This window comes from Clupea harengus, chromosome 9 (assembly GCF_900700415.2).
Source record: "Clupea harengus chromosome 9, Ch_v2.0.2, whole genome shotgun sequence".
In the NCBI taxonomy this organism is placed as follows: Eukaryota; Metazoa; Chordata; class Actinopteri; order Clupeiformes; family Clupeidae; genus Clupea; species Clupea harengus.
In genome coordinates, this window is record NC_045160.1 from 18,099,121 (window position 1) to 18,117,391 (window position 18,271).

At 46.1% G+C, this 18,271-nt stretch overlaps 3 protein-coding genes across 5 annotated transcripts in view; 2 read left to right on the forward strand and 1 right to left on the reverse strand.

Moving 5' to 3' along the window:
- Nucleotides 1-2,193, forward strand: part of ankrd67 (ankyrin repeat domain 67) — a 4,498-nt gene extending 2,305 nt beyond the window's left edge. The window contains exons 3-5 of the mRNA XM_012824001.3: nt 1-187; nt 763-1,059; nt 1,350-2,193. The exon at nt 1-187 is cut by the window's left edge and continues 366 nt beyond it. Of these exons, the coding sequence (XP_012679455.1) occupies nt 1-187; nt 763-1,059; nt 1,350-1,529 (664 nt within the window). The 3' untranslated portion in view covers nt 1,530-2,193. The remainder of the gene's footprint in view (nt 188-762; nt 1,060-1,349) is intronic.
- An 81-nt stretch (nt 2,194-2,274) lies between these two features.
- Nucleotides 2,275-10,688, forward strand: ccnl1a (cyclin L1a). 2 transcript variants are annotated; one of them, XM_012824091.3, is made up of 11 exons: nt 2,275-2,586; nt 3,047-3,121; nt 3,514-3,623; nt 5,884-6,004; nt 6,242-6,306; nt 8,198-8,297; nt 8,435-8,539; nt 8,748-8,889; nt 9,042-9,153; nt 9,237-9,335; nt 9,626-10,688. In XM_012824091.3, the coding sequence occupies exons 1-11, from the start codon at nt 2,347-2,349 to the stop codon at nt 10,068-10,070; spliced, it is 1,614 nt and encodes a 537-aa protein (XP_012679545.2). In that variant the 5' UTR covers nt 2,275-2,346; the 3' UTR covers nt 10,071-10,688. The 2 variants fall into 2 exon arrangements, with proteins under 2 accessions (XP_012679545.2, XP_031429578.1); XM_031573718.2 differs by lacking the exons at nt 2,275-2,586; nt 3,047-3,121 and adding an exon at nt 4,114-4,269 and having other exon boundaries at nt 3,508-3,623.
- Nucleotides 10,689-15,552: 4,864 nt separating this feature from the next.
- The window catches only part of lekr1 (leucine, glutamate and lysine rich 1), a 65,643-nt gene continuing 62,924 nt past the window's right edge, over nt 15,553-18,271 (reverse strand). For both annotated transcript variants that reach the window (XM_042708725.1, XM_012824000.2), the window contains one exon: nt 15,553-15,929. In XM_042708725.1, coding sequence (XP_042564659.1) covers nt 15,573-15,929 — 357 coding nt within the window. In that variant the 3' untranslated portion in view covers nt 15,553-15,572. The remainder of the gene's footprint in view (nt 15,930-18,271) is intronic.

An 18,271-nucleotide genomic window follows, 5' to 3' on the forward strand; every position in this document is an offset into this window, starting at 1 on the left:
ACTCCTGGATAACGGGGCAGATGTGGACGGGGGTAAAGGTGGTGGAGCCAGTCCTCTGCAGCTGGCCGTGTGGGCAAGGAGCGAGGAGAGTATCAAGCTCCTCTTACACCGAGGGGCGAGTGCCAATGCCACCGGCCCGAGTGGACGCACAGCCACGCACCTTTGTGCCTGCACTGGAGACAAGAAGGTGACTGGTAACATCGTTTTCCACTGTAGTCCCATTGAGGTCATAGGGGTCAACACATCCCTCAGACCATGGGTCACAAGATTGACATAATAATGTTTTAAACATATCATAAAAGAGGACATATCCTGTCATTAGCATAGATTAATAAGCAATATCAGAAGATTTTACTTTAGCTTACTGTAATGCTAAACATCATTTTACCAAATCTATTTTGACTACACTCAAGACATAGTAGACAGCATGAGAGTACCCACAGTCTCATTTCAATTAGCACTGTGTGTATTTTTAGGCGATTCTATCCATCATAAATGCTTGTAGCTTTAGAGAATGTGGATTCAAGGACTCATTGACCTCAGTCACATTATGCTCCCGGTTTGTTTGTGTTCTTTGTTTATCTGTGAGTGGAGCCAAGGCCTCACGCAGAGGAACAGATGGCAGCCGAGTGGGTGAGGAGCAAGGCAACGCTCCCGTGCCTTTAGCACCATTTGATCTGTCCTCACTGCCTCTTTCACCTCCCTGCTCTTCTCCTCTTCTCTCCTCTCTTCCTCTCTCCTTCTCCCATGCCCTGACCTCAGATCCTTCAGCAGCTGCTGGCAGGGGGTGCCCAGGTGAATGTCACAGATAGCAACTTGGCCTCGCCACTCCACCTGGCTGCCCGCAGTGGTTCGAGAGATGAAGTGCTCCTACTGATCTTGAGCGGGGCTCCCCTGGAAAAGCGGGACCACCTCCTGATGACCCCTCTGCATTATGCAGCTCTTGGGGACAATGCAGAGGCCGCGAGACTGCTGCTGCACTATGGGGCCAAGGTGGATGCCACAGAGAGACTAGGCCGCACACCACTTCATCTGGCGGCAGAGAGAGGCCACTGCAAGGTGTCTAACTCTTCCGGAAATCTATCTGTATTTGGGATGTGAATTATGTATTTCTGGCCATTTAATGGAGATGATCAATTGTCCAACTTAATTGATTCACCAATAAATGATCAATGATGATGTTCATACATAAGTTGATAAACAATGTTCCCTGCTTAAACACAAGCGTATATCATTGGTATCAACATTTCCTTTTGTGTCTTCTAATAACTTCCAACTCTTCAACTCATAAAAAATAAGTGTATTTATTAAATCATTTATGAAAGGATGTTTTTTTTCTCCAACTCCAGGTCCTAAGAGAGTTCCTGGAAACAGGTGCAGACTCCACACTGAGAACACAGTGGCTAGAAACGGCAGAAGACATAGCCCAAGAGCATGGGCAGCTCAGTGCTCGACAGATTCTCCAGGAACATCTAACTACTCCAAAAACAAACAGAGAAACAAACATTACCATCCAGACGGAGTTGTAGTGGCCTGTTCAGTTTAGAGAGGTTGATAAAACGTCTGGATTCTAACACATAGTGAATTTGAAACATAGGCCATTATTCAAGCTGTCATGGTAATAAAAGACCTTACCACACATATCCTTGAGATATATGCCATTTACTTTGCCCTTGGCACAAGGGAGGGCGGGGGGTGTCAGCCTCTAGGCTCTGTAAAGCACCTAGAGACAATTTAAATAGTTTTTGATATAATAAATATATCTCTTATATGTTATGACCTTATGGGCTGATGTGTAACAATGTAAAGATTAGTGATTTATTAACGTTAGTAGAATAGGCTGTTTGTGAGAGGGACACGAGTTCAAATGTGCAATGCTCTCAGATATCCATGAATGAATATCAAGTTCAAGTTCAAGTTCAAGTTTATTATCATATCATAAACAGCATTTATCAGTAATGAAATCCTTTGTGCTCAATGTCCGTTCAACTTAGAGAATAAATAAATTAAATACTGGAGAATGGAAAAAAAGGGTAGAAAAAAGAGAAAAAAAATTGTAGTGCGAAAAGATATTTCAAGGATCAATGATATAGGCCAACAGGAACGAATGAAGATTTCATGAAAATACGTGCTATAAGCACTGCTGGCTGTATAACTGTGGTTTATAAAAATAAAAAGTTATTCTTTCCTTAATGCTTATGCCCGTTTCCCTTGTTTACTGTGTCTTTTCTGTAATCACTACTGTGTGCGCAAGTACACGTGTTACGTCACCCATGATCTGCGTTCGCTTCCTGCTGCCACAAGCGACTTGCGTTTGATGGCTAGACAGCTAACGTTAGACCGAAGATGGCAACTGGTGCCCCGTCCTCAGTGACCAATACGTCTACTAATAATGAGGGGATACTTATTGGCGATAAAGTCTACTCCGAAGTTTACCTTACTATCGACAATTCTCTCATACCAGAGGAGAGGCTTTCTCCCACACCCTCAATGCTGGATGGCCTGGATTTACACGCTGAGACAGATCTGCGGATTTTGGGCTGCGAACTCATACAATCCGCTGGCATCCTTCTACGAATGCCACAGGTACCTAGCATTATATTTTCATACTTTGCTTCCACCCCACCGGTGTTCATGGTTAATCCTCAACACTCATATATGTTTCTTTTGTGTGTTTTTATAATGTGCTTCCCTAATTGTTGAGAATTAGTGAGCTAACCTTTAGCTAGCTTGCTAGCAGTGTTCATGTTCTGTCAGCTGGCCACACTATCTAGATGCTAACTTTAGATAACGTTAGCGACTCCAAACGAATCAATATCAGCTATGGCTATTATTTGCTGTTACCCAGAGATAATGGCGTAACGTTGTGAATGTGTAATTTTACTGGAGCTGGGATAATTAAACTTGCATACAGCGTGAAATGTGTTCGTATGTATGGCTTGCTAGTGTTGACTCTGAAAAACAAAATGGCTGACGCTCATTGTGAAGCTATATGATGCAAGCGATTTATTTTAGCCATCTAATGTCACCCTTTTCGGTTCTGTAGGTGGCCATGGCAACCGGACAAGTCCTTTTTCATAGATTTTTCTACTCCAAGTCATTCGTCAAACACAGTTTTGAGGTAAGTCAACGTTATCTCGCCACATTTATGCTCTCTGACAACTAGCTAGCTAACCAACGTTAGGTAAGCCGAGTGAGATATGCGTAACAACAACGTTCTGTCTAGGCAGCCATATTGTAACAGTCTAGCTTGCTAGCTAGGTAACGTCAGTTTCTTGCTGGAAATCAACCCATGTCCGTATGTGCGTTAGTGTTTGCGGGAAAGGGTTGACTGACATGTAATGTCTCGGGCAGATGTACATGAGCTCAGGCGTATACAGGCCAATGTTAGATCGGGTTGTGTAGTAGAACTATTTCATTCAGTGCTACATTTATACTGAATGATAAATAATTCTTAAGCACAAGTGTTCCCACTGAAAATGTTTCTGTATGTATCGTCTTCAACTCTTTTAGATTGTTTCCATGGCCTGTATCAATCTGGCCTCAAAGATTGAAGAAGCCCCCAGACGCATTAGAGATGTGATCAATGTCTTTCATCATTTAAGACAGATGAGAGGCAAAAGGTAAGCATGGCTTTCGGTTCTTTTCTGTCTTTCTTTATCAGTTTTCTGCCTTTCCTCTGTCCCTTGTGCCAAAATATTCCATCCAGACAGTCTTTCTGTTTAATACTGTCAACACTCATCATTTAGCTTAAATGTTGTTTTGTTAGATATTTTGAAATGTGTGTACAACTTTATATGGTGATGATGAAATGTCCTAATTTAAGTGCTCTTCTGTTTTGCCTCATGTTCTCTAAACCATTTTAAAACTTTTCAGTTTCCTCATCAGTCATAATTGGTATTAACAGCAAGATAGTCTTCCGCTTACTCCATCAAGTGAAATGCGTCCAGAATGTTTACAAGCCTGCATTAACTTGCTTTGGCATATTCATTTTTGTGTAAAGGCACAATCCATGCCTTTGTTAAACACAGAATTGGAAAGATTTTTGTTCATGTCTAAATCAGTACTGTGGTATTAACTTGAATTCTCTTTTCCCTTGCAACCAACTAACAGCGACCAGCTACATTTACCAAAGCCTGGGTGATGTGGAATGGTACGTAGAGATGAAGCTGTCGGCATGGCAACAGTGAGCGAGGTGTCGCTTCCCCCCCTCCTCCGCTGGGAGAAGCCAGTGGTCTGTGTGCGGTCACTGGGATTCGGGGACGACAGGTTGGCCGCTGGTTTGGGCGTCTGGGAGACTCCTGTATTTCAGTTTATGCTTAATGTCTCTGCTAACACTAGGTGATAGCATTCATTTAAAACTATCAACAACAACAACAACAAAAAAACTCACACGTCATGGCTTTCACAGAAATATCATTTGCACATTTGAAGAATGTCTGCACTGTCATATCAAGCATTAGTTATCACTGTTGTTATTGATATGTTCATTACAAGTGACTCTTGCCGTGTACACTGTACCCGCAGGTTGGGTGATGCATTTGCCCACTTTTACCTTGAATTGAGTATGTTGGTATCTGCACAGAGCTCACATTAAACAAGGTACATAGTTGTTTAAAGGATAGGAGGTAAATAGTTGTATAAATAACAGGTAGGAGACTATGGTGTTCTTGATGCTGTGGTGTGCAAATTCTACTCATGTCAAGGTTAACCAGACATACTTGTGAAGGCAGGATGTTTTTTAATCGTTAAGTTCCAAAGTCAGAAGCTCTAGTACGATTGTATTGAATTACCTCAGTAACAATGAAAGTATAGGTGCGTTGACATGGAACTACCATCTTTGTAACTTTGATGTTTGAGTTTTGTCATTGAACACCTTTAAGAAGATACTTAGCTTCTATTATGGGATGGTTGTGTACTTGTGTGGTATGACATGTGGGAAGTCATTTACATTGGATTAGAATATTGGTAAAGCAGTAGTTTTTTAGTCCAGTTCTTTTTTAAAGTGGGAAGATGGTAAAATTTGATGTATTATCATAATCACACAGGACTACACTTCCAGAATGTCTGACATTTTTCTATAGTTGCCAGGATAGAAATATCCTGTGAATAGGGTACGGTTCTGGAATAACCAATTTTCAGGGGAAGCTCTGTAAAATGAGGGTCTGTTATCATCTCACGGTTAGACAGAATTATGATGTTTAGAACTTCATGAATCGTCGAGCAGGTTGTGGTATTATTGTTATTTATTGGCTAGTAACTGGTGGTTCACTCGCTGTAGCCTTCCACAGTTAAGTGGTTAGAGTGGGGGGCAGTGGGCTGGTTAAGTATAGAGATTTGCATGTGATGAGAGATGTGGCCAGTATGTGAGGCCCCCTAACCACTAGCACAAGGGATTTAACGTGTTGCTTCATGTGTATGACTGAAATACTGCAAAGGCTGTTTTCTTAACATGAGAAGCATTACTGTGTTTTGTCTACAGTTGACCAATGTTGCTACGATATAACCTTACATGGCCAGATGACCAGATATTTGAAGGAGAATGTCTGCTGCGCCCAGGACTGGATAAGACGTGTGACCCCCACGTGCAGTGTAGATAAAAAATGGTGCACTACGTGGTTGTGTAATGATGTTTCTGTTGAAGCTATGATAAAGTGACAGCTGAACCCCTGGGGTTCCTCTCAGATGTGTAGCAAGACTGCAAGTTTTACTGAAGTTACAGGAGTCACTGTTGCCTTTAGTTGGTTGGAAGGGAAAACAGTGTAGATGAATAAACAGAAGGGCACTGTCCTTGTCTTTGCTCCCTTTTTTTTTTCTTTTGCTCTTCCTTTTTTTTCTTTGTCTGGGGAAATCTTTTCATTTTTCATTTCCTTTGTGAATCAGAAGCACAAGCCCACTGGTTCTTGATCAGAACTACATAAACACCAAAAACCAAGTCATTAAAGCCGAGCGGCGGATCCTAAAGGAGCTGGGCTTCTGTGTTCACGTCAAGCATCCGCACAAGGTGAGTAAGGGACCACCCAGGCAAGCAGGCCAGTGCGAATGTGAGCGCTCATACCTAGTACGATTCTGTAACACGTTCCACAGACACAGCAGTTTGTTAGTAAAAGGCACCTGTGTGAATTTGTATGCAAGTCTAGTTTACTCTCCCCCACACACACATTAGTACGTGAGAAAATGTACATGACCCAGTTGTGGCTTTGCAACACAGGTGCTGCTATATGTGTGTTATCTCTTTCAGATCATCGTCATGTACCTCCAAGTTCTAGAATGTGAGAAGAACCAAACGCTGGTCCAGACAGCCTGGTAAGTTTGCGGTGTCCCACGTGCAGCTGTGTGTAGATGGCCAGATTACTAACCTGCTAAATGACTGTTTGCCTGGATTCTGCGTAAGCTTCCTGTTTTCTCTTGTCAAAAGGAAAATGATCTGTGTGTGTGTGTGTGTGTTTGTTTCTCTCTCCTTTAAAGAAAAATGGTTTGAATCTTTATTTTCAGTTAGTTTACATATATGGAGATCTCAGTTTAACTTTGTACTTTTTCTCTACTCTTTGATTAAAGGGTAGTCCATGATGGTAAGTCTCATAAAGAACCTCTGAACTCTGCTCCTCCAACCACACTGACCTCAGGAATCTCCCCCCTGATTGGCTACCCCTTTCGAGACAGCCAATCCAGTGTGAGCTCTCTACCCGAGATTCACTGAAGGGGGCCTTTTCCATCTGGCAACATCATCTTGTTTTCTTGGGGGTGTCCAAAGGATTTGTATTTTTTGTTTTTGCTTCCAAATTCTACTTGTCTTCTGAAGTACAGTAGATGTCTAGACTGTATTGCTCTCTAGCATTCTCTCTGCAGTTCTCTGTTTATAACAGTTTAGCTGTAAGTTAGAATTTTCCTGAAATTTAAGTGTCAGGTTTGTCTCTTAGTTTTTTTTTATTTTATTTTTTTTTAGAATAATTGTAATGTCTTACTGTAACGTCATCCTCTCCCAAACTGATATGGTCTACAGACATGTGTCTTACAGGACTCCTCCTGTCTCCACGGACCTGTTGTGACGTCGCCTTTCCCAGAAATATATCCAGCTGACCTTTAGATTGACTGTCATTGTAGAGTGTCCCAGTTTGTCAGTAACTGAAAGTCACGAGGAGTTAATTATTAATGGTGTCTTTCAGTTGAGTCTGTCACGCGGTCTCACCGGTGCTAATACTTCTATGTCGAAGTAGACAGGCTTCTTTTTTGAGGTGCTGCAGCACATCCCCCATTTCAATTTTTCTGTTGCCCCCCATCACCTCCCCTGCTGTCTGTGTGTGTCTGTCTGCCTGTCTTAGCGTTAGTTCAGTCCGTACGTTTTTTCCCACTTTAACTCAGCAAAATGCCTCCACCTTGTTTAGCCTCCAGATTACGTAATCTTTAATCAGTGCAACATGTAGTGGCCTTCAGCTCTTTGAATCTGTAGCCATGTGAATCATTACTAACAGGCTGGCTAGCACTGGAGGAAACCTTTGTGCCCGTTACTGTGGCCATGCCTTGAGCAAGTCTCGCTTGAGTTCATCCCTCCCTCCGGGGGCCTGTTGTTCCACACACTGTATTTGACCTGCATGTCATTCTCGCAATGCAAGAAAATATCACCTTTGCCCCCTCATCCTCCCCTGTTTATCCCTGGCCCTTCATTCAGCTTCATAATCATGAGACCTGAGCATTGCTGATGATGCAGACCTTGAATTCTCTCAGGTCATGAGCACAGTAGGATGCCCGTGGTCTCTTCAGATGCTTGCATATATATATATATATATCTTTGGATTGGTCAGCTATCAGTTGCATGCGCACATGGGGTCCTATTTTGGCATGTACAGTTGTTTTAGCGAACTTCTTTGGGTTCCTCCTTTTTATTTCTTTTTTTAATTGTTTTTTGAATGTCTGACTCTCTGTTAGAGGACACCTTGTAGCTTGTCTAAGCACACTGGTTCAGAGAGCTAAATGTGTACATGCCTACATCTGTTGTGCATGGACGTACCCTGGACAGAGAGAGGAGAGAGGAAAAAGGACAAAGCTAATCTTGAATCTCCATAAATGTGGCTAAATTGACTGCATCTCTTCAACCCGTCTTGAAATGGGTTTCCTTTTTCTTCATGAGGGGGGGGGGACTAAGTGGTAAACGTGCGAGAGGAAGCTGCAGTGTTGCTCTCCTCCTTGTGTCTTTCAGGAACTACATGAATGATGCCTTGCGGACGAATGTGTTTGTGAGGTTTCAAGCTGAGACCATCGCCTGTGCCTGTATTTACCTCGCTGCCAGAGCCCTGCAGGTAGGATCACCAGCATCCACACCACCCCCACCCCCATCCACACCACCAGCCCAAACCAAACCAAAGCACGGCTCCATGCGTTGAATGGCATTGTGTAGACGGCAGGTCCTAACATCATTGTCTCCTTGTTCTGTTAGATTGTTCTGCCATCTAGACCACACTGGTACCTGCTCTTTGGAGCTACAGAAGAGGAGATTCAAGAGATTTGCATCACCACACTGAAGCTGTACTCAAGGAAGAAGGTCAGTTGCCTGCTCCCTTCCCAAGGCTTCTTTTTTTGGCAGTTGAGAAGATTGCAACTGGTTGCTTGTAGTGTATAGTTCCTCAGCTATTTGGAATGGCATCTTGCATCTATTCTTTGAAATGTTGTCACCCACATAAAATGTGTTGGTTTGTTTTGGCTTTTTTGTTGTTTTGTGTTTGTTTTAAAGATTGCTAAATGTATTTCAGCCAAACTATGATCTGCTGGAGAAGGAGGTGGATAAGAGGAAGGTGGCGCTGCAGGAGGCCAAGCTGAAGGCCAAGGGCCTCAACCCTGATGGCACTCCTGCCCTCTCCACTATGGGCGGCTTCTCCCCGGCCTCCAAGCCAGGTGAGTCACAACACCCCAAAACTGGCATTCCCCCGTGAACTGGCCCCCCCCCCCTCAGACATGGCTGACCACCTGGCCCCATAGCTGTCAGTGGGAATGGAGTTGGTCTTGAACTGCTAGTCTGCTTTCCCCCCCCCCCCCCCCCATGTCAGGATCCCCCAGAGAGGTGAAGACAGAGGAGAAGTCTCCCAACTCCCAGACGCTGAAGCCTGTGAAGAAGGAGCCTGAGGAGCGAGCGCAGGGCTCCAAGAGCCCACACAACGGGTAAGCTCCTGCCCCGCTCCGCAGAGGGTTGGGTGATGTGTGGTGATGTACGATTAACACGTGTTGACCCTATCGTGTTTCAGTCTCAGGAAGGAAGGCAAGCTTAGCCACAACAGCAGGAGTGGCAGCCACTCGCGGTCCAGGACAAGATCACGTTCCAGATCACGCTCTCCCAGAAGGCAGTATGTAATATCCCCTGTTTTTGTTGGAGACTCATTAGAATGCTGCAGACACTCTTCGTAATGCGCACTATGATTATAATAATTGCACGCTTTAAGGCTAATTCAAAATGTTATTGTCATTTTCCTGCTTTTATAAACATCTTGCATTTTTGGTATACAGTGAGAAAGGACGTAGTTTTTCAACCACAAATCAATCTGATGTCAACCCTAGCCATAGCACAGTTCTCCTGTGTTGACTGGTGGTCTGTCTGTCTGTCCGTCCGTCCGTCCGTCCTTCCTCTGTGTCTCAGTTACAACAACAGACGGAGCCGCTCTGGGACCTACAGCTCGCGCAGTCGCTCCCACAGTCGCAGCCCGTCTCCACGGCGACACCAGAACCACGGGATCCCGCTCTCGCCGCTGCTGCCGCACCTGAAGGCCAAGCAGCGCGACGGCGGCGAGTCCAAAGCGGCCGGCCGCCACGCCCACAAGAGGAAGCGCTCGCGCAGCCGCTCGCGCTCCACCAGCAAGCCTCGCGAGCGAGAACGGGAGCGTGACCGAGACAGGGAGCGAGACCGAGATCGCCTCTCCTCCTCCTCCTCGGACCCGAAGAAGCACAAGCACGAGCGCAGCAGCGGGGGCGGCCACCACCGGGACCGGCGGGAGCGCTCCCGCTCCTACGAGCGCTCGCACAAGAGCAAACACCACCACAGCAGCGGCAGCAGCCACTCGGGCCACAGCCGACACAGACGCTGACCCCACCGTCTCTCTCTATGTCCCTTCCCTCCCCCACTCTCTTCTTCTCTGTCCTCTTCTCTCTTTCTCTGTCTGTCTGTCTGTCTGTCTGTCTGTCTGTCCTTCTCTAGCCCTTTTCAGTGTCATGTAATGTTGTGGACTGGGGGGGGGGGGGGGGGGGACATACAGTGTATAGTTGGTGACATGCCAATGTATTACAGTGAGTGCTTTGATTCTTAAAAAGCAGAAAGATTTTTTTTTTGTTTTTGTTAGGGTGGGGAAGGGAAGGGAAGTTCACCATTTGAAAAAAAATTCAGGAAAGACATCAAGACTTTGCACAGTTCAAAAGAGAAATACCAGGTCCATTCAACTTTTTTTTTTGTTTCTTCCTTTTTTCCTTGGACTAACGTGTGTATATTTATAATACATACATATATATATACAGTTGTACAAATACAAAAATGGTATTTCTCTAGAAATAGACATTTTTTTTCTGAACAACTGGATGCAGACTTTTAATATAATTTTAGTTGTTTTTTCGGGGGTGGGGGGGTTGAATCGTGGTTTGAAAAAAACACTGGTTTTTAGTCTGCATGTGTTCGTCTGATTTTTACTTAATAAAAAAGTAATCTATTCTCAGTTTTTGATATCTCCTCTTTTTTTTTTTTAATGTACTATTCTGAAATGATGACCTAGTCTTGGGATTTAGTCAGATAACCGACTGGTCAGTTTTACTTGTAGTTTTACTGCACCGGTTTAAGGAGAGGGAGTACGATAGTTGGTGCATGTAATCAGTTGCCAACATATTGGACATCAGAGTATCCCGTCAGACTCAATTGAACCCCTTTTCTAGAAGCACCGTTTCCTGAGCCTGAGGATGTAGAAAACCAAAACGATCACTGACTGCGGGTGACTTTATCTTGGAAATTTTAATTTCCACTAATATCTGTGTACAAGTAGATATGACTGCCCCATTTTAGAGACTGCTAAATGTCTGGACCATTTATGATTATCAGTTGGCTGGGCTGTGTGATGACGAAAGTAATGCAACCAGTTTGCCAGTAGAGGTCGCTGAACTACTACAGATACGGGTCCATCGTTCTGAAGAACTTGGTTTGTACGTCATTTAGGGGTTGTAATTTGGTATTCAAATGTCCATAGCACATATTTTGAATCTGACTGTTACTAATACCTTCAAAGTATGAAGTCTGTGTAAAGGCAAGCCTAATGACATTTCTAGTGACGTATAAATGCCTCACGCAGTAGTGTTCTTCCACTGACTGGTATGCAAGAAGATATTGCCCAACCTTTTACCTTCACAGAAAAAGCCTTACCATTCAGCTCTATAGGAACTCCCACATCCTGTGTGAATGCAGTTTTGGTTTCACAGCCTCAACCAATCATTTGACAACCTCCCTCCTTCCCAGTCTCCACATTTCTCCCTTGTTCAACTCATCCCCTCCCTAGGCTTTGAGATCAGGGAGGGCTGGATGGTTGGTCCACACCCCTCTGTGGGTAGACCTCACTTGTCTGTGAAGAGGGAAGGAGAGTGGGGATGAGTTCAGTCTTGAGACCAGGGCCAAAGCATTTCTTCCACACCCACACGCCACACCACCTCATCTGACAGCCGTGGGTGGAAAAGGCTATTCAGTCCAGCAATGGTGCGTGACCCATGCACACTCGCGCGCACACACACACCACCACTACCTCCCCCCACATTCCCCTCCCTGGGATCTATGCATGCTCACAACAGATGCAGGCTATAGCCAAGGCAGCAGGAGAGAATTAACAGACCGCACCATGGGCCTTTTAACCTCTGCGATATCTTAGAGGGCCAGAGTGCTACCTCGTACTCCCACCGACTCCTAACCTTTCTGGTCCGAAGATCCCGGGGCTCCGGACACACATCACGACATCATGGTACATCCCCTCATTACCCATACGCTCTTTGACCTTCAGTCCGGCAACAAATGCATCTACCGGTAATGGGTACACGAGATTGCAAATCATTTTCTTCTCTTTTCAATTGCAAATGAAATGAGTCATGTGAATGTGTTGCCGGATAATGTTGCCTGACCCCATTAGCTGGAATTGACCTTCCTCAGCCAGATGCAGGGACGCTCATATTTGTGCCTAATTCAGTGTGAGGCGATATGACAAATGTTCCCGAGGCCACTGCTCACATAATAATAGTTCTATAGAGCTGGTGAACAAAGTGTAAAACGAGCAGATGATTTTCAGTTGCTTCTCAAAAGTGTGTTCATGAAACTTTCTCTACATCTATGGGGGTTGTAAGAGGGCACACGTGTTGGTACACATCATTGCTCACAAGCAGGGACACTGCCCTGCGGTTTAGCCTGCGTCGCTACCTCGCATTTCCAAACACCACCATCGTCACGTTCACGCTATCGTCATGGTTAGTGCTACGCATTCTTCGGCCCTGTTGCTAGGGCAGCAATAATTGCAGGTGTGGGCTGACGCTAACAGGAGGTACGGAATTCCAGAAAATGACAGGTGTGGCTGCCTTGCCTGGTTGGCCTTCCGCAAATACGGCCTTTCCCGAGGTGCAGTTTTGCTGAAGTGTAAGTGAAGGCTACAGAGTATTTTGGCGTGTTTCAATCCAAAGCATAATTTACAGCAGCCTCAAAAAAAAAAAAAAAAAATGAATCACTTAGTCAGATAGGCTACAGCATTTACACAAAACTGGTCTCAGTAAAGTTTCCTTTCTACTTCTTTTCTTCCAAGGATTCTCATTAACAAATCTAATTAATGCATGAGGTACTCACAGCAAGCAGTTCTTCTCAAAGAACAAAAACCACAGACACATGCTGTTATTTCTCTGGTGTGACAGCCCTCACGGCTCAGGAGTTTCCGTTCCATGGACCACAGTGCTGTGAGAACAGCAGCTCCCATTCATTCTGCATCTCTCTCTCTCCCTCTCTCACACACACACTCACAAAGCACAGGATATTTAAGGGTATGATGGAAAAAAATGATTTGTCTTTTGGTAGTTGAATGAAATGAACTGTATGACTACCTGCATGTAGCAGTGGAATAAAAAAAAAAGGAAAATAATACCAGGCCCTTTTTACCATGGAGAAATATGACTAACAGAGCACACAGGCCATCCATTTTCTGTATGGCTCAACAGACATGTATTATGTTGAAGATATATATGGCTGTAGATACAATGGAATTTTTTTAACACAATATTCCATTAATTTTTCTTCAAACTATTTCTTTACACAGCTATGCTCATTCCTCTTGGGACAGGGAATCTTCTGATTCCATTCATATGTACAGGATGTGCCTGTGCCCTACTCAAAGCTCATTATCCATGTGCTTCCATCAGCATTCACCACTAACATTTCACAAGCCATACGTCAGCTCTCTGTGGGCGGTCATAGGCATATGGGTTACAATTACACGTAGCAGAATCATCAAAATAATATGGATCTTCCCAGCTTCACCATTTCCAACATTACAAAGACTTGCATTCTCATCATTTTTAAGTGTCACTGATGTCTCATCACAATCTTTCATTCCCATCATTCCTGACTGGCCTCAGTGACTCACAGCCCAACACTGCAGTGGTGATGAACTACTCGCCCTTCTCAACATCAATGCAGAGACACACAGCAGCAATAAGATGTGGCCATGTGGTACCTTTGTTCCATTTTTTATTGTTTGGATGTGTGTGTGTGTGTGTGTGTGTGTGTGTGTGTGTGTGTATGTTTGTGTGACACCAGTGCTGACCCTGTACATGGAAAGCGTGGGGTGTTTATGTCTCTGTGGCGGCTGCTCAAAAACCTGAGGACATCAAAGGCAGACAGCGGAAGGAGCGGGAGCAGCGTGGAGGCACAGGAAGAGGCCGGCTCTGCCGCGGGGCGTGCCGTTGCTCCTCATGAAAGGGCCCGGGGTCAGGGGTCGCCGCCGCATCTGGAGGGAGGGCCGGAGCTGCTGGGTACACACTCCAGCACACCTCGGTCAACATGACAACAACGCTGGAGGGAAGAACGAGCATACACCCTTACCCCCTTTAAGATGTGTGTGTGTGTGTGTGTGTGTGTGTGTGTGTGTGTGTGTGTGTGTGTGTGTCATGTCATCCTGACTGGAGACCTAAGGGAGTGAGAGAGTGTGAGGAAGGAAACACTTGTTAATTCGTCATCTTTTCAAGAACTCAAAGGAGGGGGTGAAGAATGTTGGTGTTTGTGAGTGCATGTGCCTACGACTACATAGGGAGTAGAATGGATGGGATATACTTAAGGTGCAGAGAGAGAGAGAGAGAGAGAGATTTAACCACACAGAATTGATTGGAAATACAAAACAAATATTTCTTTATTAGAAATACAAAATCATTGGCATCATAATCACATTTTCTCTTCCTGAATGAGCACATGGTACAAACACTCTGTATGTCTGTGCATAACAGTTTCTATATTAAAACTAAACACTTCCTCATCTGTGAAAGTGACTCAGCTGAGCTAGTTTCTGGTTACCGAAAGGAGACAGACTCAGAGCGGCCTCCTCGTTTTTGCACTGTGTGTCTAGGGTTGAAACTGGCGCTGTGTTTCGGGGGGTGGGGGGTGGGGGGGGGGGGGGGGGGGTGAGGGATGAGGAGGAGCCGCAGCTCCCCTTTGGAGGTTGGGTCTTGCCCCTTTACGTGACGGAAGAAACACAAAAAAAGCTTTCCATGTGTGCTCCTTCTGCCAAGCAATAAGAATATTCCATACCATACAGATTCCCAGCTTTCCTCGAGTCTATTCAGAGAGAGAGAGAGAGAGAGAGAGAGAGAGAGAGAGAGAGGGAGGGAGAGTGAGAAAAAGCGTGACGGGGAGGGGGAAGTATGGAAAGACCTTGCAGGGAATGAGTAATGTCAATCACGCACCAAAAAAAAAAAAAAAAAAAACAAGGCCAGAGACAGGGGAGAGGAGTGGAAGAGAGCTAGTGCGTGAGAAAGACCTTGTGAATGGACTGTGTGTGTGTGCGTGCGTGTGTGTGTGTGTGTGTGTGCGTGCGTGCATGAGAGAGGTCCTTGTGAAAGGCCGCGTGTTTGTGTGACTTTGTGGGGGAGAGCGTGTGCGTCTGAGTAAAAAAGACCTTGTGTTCGTGTGAATGTGTGTTGTGGGAGCGTGCGTGTGTGTGTGTGTGTGTGTGTGTGTGTGTGTGAAAGAGTGAGAGCATGCCTTGGGAGGAGGGTGTTTACATCTGTGGGTGGCTAGAGATGAGTTGTCACGCTCGCTCTTTCCTGCCTCAGAGTGTGTGTGTGTGCGAGTGTGTGTGTGACAGGGAGAGAGTGAGAGAATGAAAGCAAGTACATGTCAAAATCTATGTCAGTTAGATGATTATCGATGGCCTGTCATACTCTCCTTTCCAGCTGCATGAGCAGCACAGGTGTGCGTGTCTGTGTGTGTAAGAATGTCTCTGTGTGTGTGTGTGTGTTTGTGTTTGTGTCCGTGTCCGTGTGTGTGTCTGTGTGTATGTGTTTGTGTCCGTGTGTGTGTGTGTGTGTGTGTGTGTGTGTCAGACTCGGTCGTTCCTGCTCAGGAGCAGAGTGATGCGTCGGTGGGCTTCGCTAGCTGAGCTGGAGGGTCTCTCCCTGGCCAGCCTGGGGAGGGTGGGCGTTGACTGCGACTGCGACTGCCCATGCCAGGAGGCCCTGCTCCGTCTCTCCCTGCTGCCTGCTTGCGGGCCCCTGGGGGAGGCGGCTGCTGCTGCTGCTGCTGCCGCCGCCGCCGCCGCTGCCGCCGCGCGTGGGGAGGGCCTCTGGGGGACATGGGGGGACAGCTGCAGGAGCTGCTCTTTGGCCTCGGAGAGAGCCGCTGTCAGCCCCTCTCTCTCCTCACACTCACGCCGCACCGTCTCCTGTAACAGCTCCATCTGTCGGACAGAGCGAGAGAGAAAGAGAGAGAGAGAGAGAGAGAGAGAGAGAGAGAGAGAAAAAAGAGAGAAACATTTTCTCAATAAAGCCCATTAGCACTGAAAGACAGACAAAGAGAGAGAGAGAGAAAAGAAAGAGAGCAAGAGAGAGATACAGAGACAAAAAATGTTTTGTGTGAAAGAGACACAAACAATGCCAACCAACCTGTCCCTTACAGCCTATAAGAAAAGCAGACATCCTTTGTTCAAAAACATCACAGCTGTCCATTATTCCCTATAGCCAACCCTGCCACAACACACAAAGAGCCTCATATGAGCAGACAGTCAGCAGTATGACTTGTGGCAGGGACATTCTTAAGCACAGACACATGTACACGTCCACCATATGAAAGGCCTTGCCCAGGCTTCAGTGACACAGTGGAGGCTGACTGAACACCATGTGTGTTTTGTGCGTGTGTGTAGTTGTAGCTGATGTGGTCAGCCAAGAACCATATTATCTGATTAATTAGAGGTTTAAGGGGGGGGAGGAAAAAAGAAGGAAGGCTGTTGTTAGTGCGATAAGTCAGACGATGGAAACCACAGCCATCTCTCGGGCAGCTCACATCGCTTATTATTGGATACATAGCCCTAGTCTTCAGGCGTGCCATGAGCGGTGTGCTAGTACTTATGAAGACCCTCTTTTGAGGAAGGGGGGAGAGAAGTGTATCTCATCTTTCTCTTTCTTCTCTCTCATAAATATCGGCGGATCTATGACAGGCGAGGTGGCGCGGGCATTCCTCGCAGTCTGGGCTGTCCACATCAGAGGCCAGACCACAGTCGCACATGTGCACCACATTGAAGCCGCTTAGCACGATACATCATCCCCAGCCCTCCAGGTGGAAACGGCACCACCCTGTGGTCAAACTCCAGTACCGCAGGAGAGGACTGTTTCTCTTCAATCACACCCCTAGGGGAGCAAACTCTTCTCTCTCCACACACACACACGCGCGCACACAAAGACACACAAACACACACATGTGCTGGCTATGACAGGGGCCTTTAAGGCAACCGCTGCTTCCCAGGGACAGCTGAGGTGGAGCCTCTCTGCTGTGAGCGTCTGACGTCAGCGGGCTTTTTCACAGGCGCTCTCCGCGGCGGCCGGACCTCATTAGCAACGCGCCGCATCACAGCCTGCTTACCTCAGCCGTGATTCACTGTCTTCTGCTTGGTCACAAGATGCCAGGGAGTGCAAACGCAGACTCGTGCTCACACGTTTGCAGATGTGTGTTCACACACACACACACACACACACACACACACATGTACTGTGTTTGGTCTGAAGGCCTTACGTGTAGTAAGGAAAGGAACTAAACAGGCTAAGTGAGGACACTGTGACCGTGACCTCCCATCATCCTCTGCTTCACACCAACACCTCGGTGACGAGGAGAGCAGGATCTCACACAACAGGAGTGGACGCCGTTGTCTCCCGAGCAGGCACGGGGCGGAGAAGACATCTTCCTCTGCTGTGAGGGAGAGGAAGAGGGCGGGGGTGTCCCACCTCCTTAGGCCCACTGTTATGATCACAGGCTTAACTCTCACACTGCAACACAGAGCACTTCCAGCTGTGTGCAATTACTCTCACACTGAGACAGAGAGAGCGAGGGAAAGAGAGAGAGAAATAGAGAAAAGGAAGGGAGAGAACGGGGGGGAGGGAAAGGGCAAAGAGAAGAAGGGTGGCACAAAAGACAACTGAAATTGTGGTATTCAGAGTGAGACGAGCAACATTTGCATATTGCACTTACAGAAAGAATGTTCATTGGTATGTGATTTCATGCTGAACTAAGCAAACACACACACACACACACACACACACACACACACACACACACACACACACACACACACACACACACACACACACACACACACACACACACACACACACACACACACACACACACCGGACACACACACTCACACAACTCCAAGGAGTGTCTGCTACCTGAGTGAACTGCTGTATTTTTTGCCTATTGCTCTGGCTGCCAGCACAGACTCTGAGTCCTGTGCACAGCCCCGAGGTGGCCCTGTGTCTCCGGCATAAATACATAATGCCAGCTCACAGGCTTCAACCCACCCATCACACCTCAGCACACAGGAGATCAAAAGGAGGGATGGACAGAGGGAGCTGAGGAAGAAGGATTCATTTTTTTCTTATCTGTGAGAAGAGGCTGAAGCGTGAAACATCCTCAGGCATCGATTTTATATCATGCTTGCTTCCCAGAGCCTCTTTATGCCGTCTTAAAATGCAACGCAATGCAGCCCACAAAAAGACAGTTTGACTTCGAAATGGAAAGAAAGGGAAG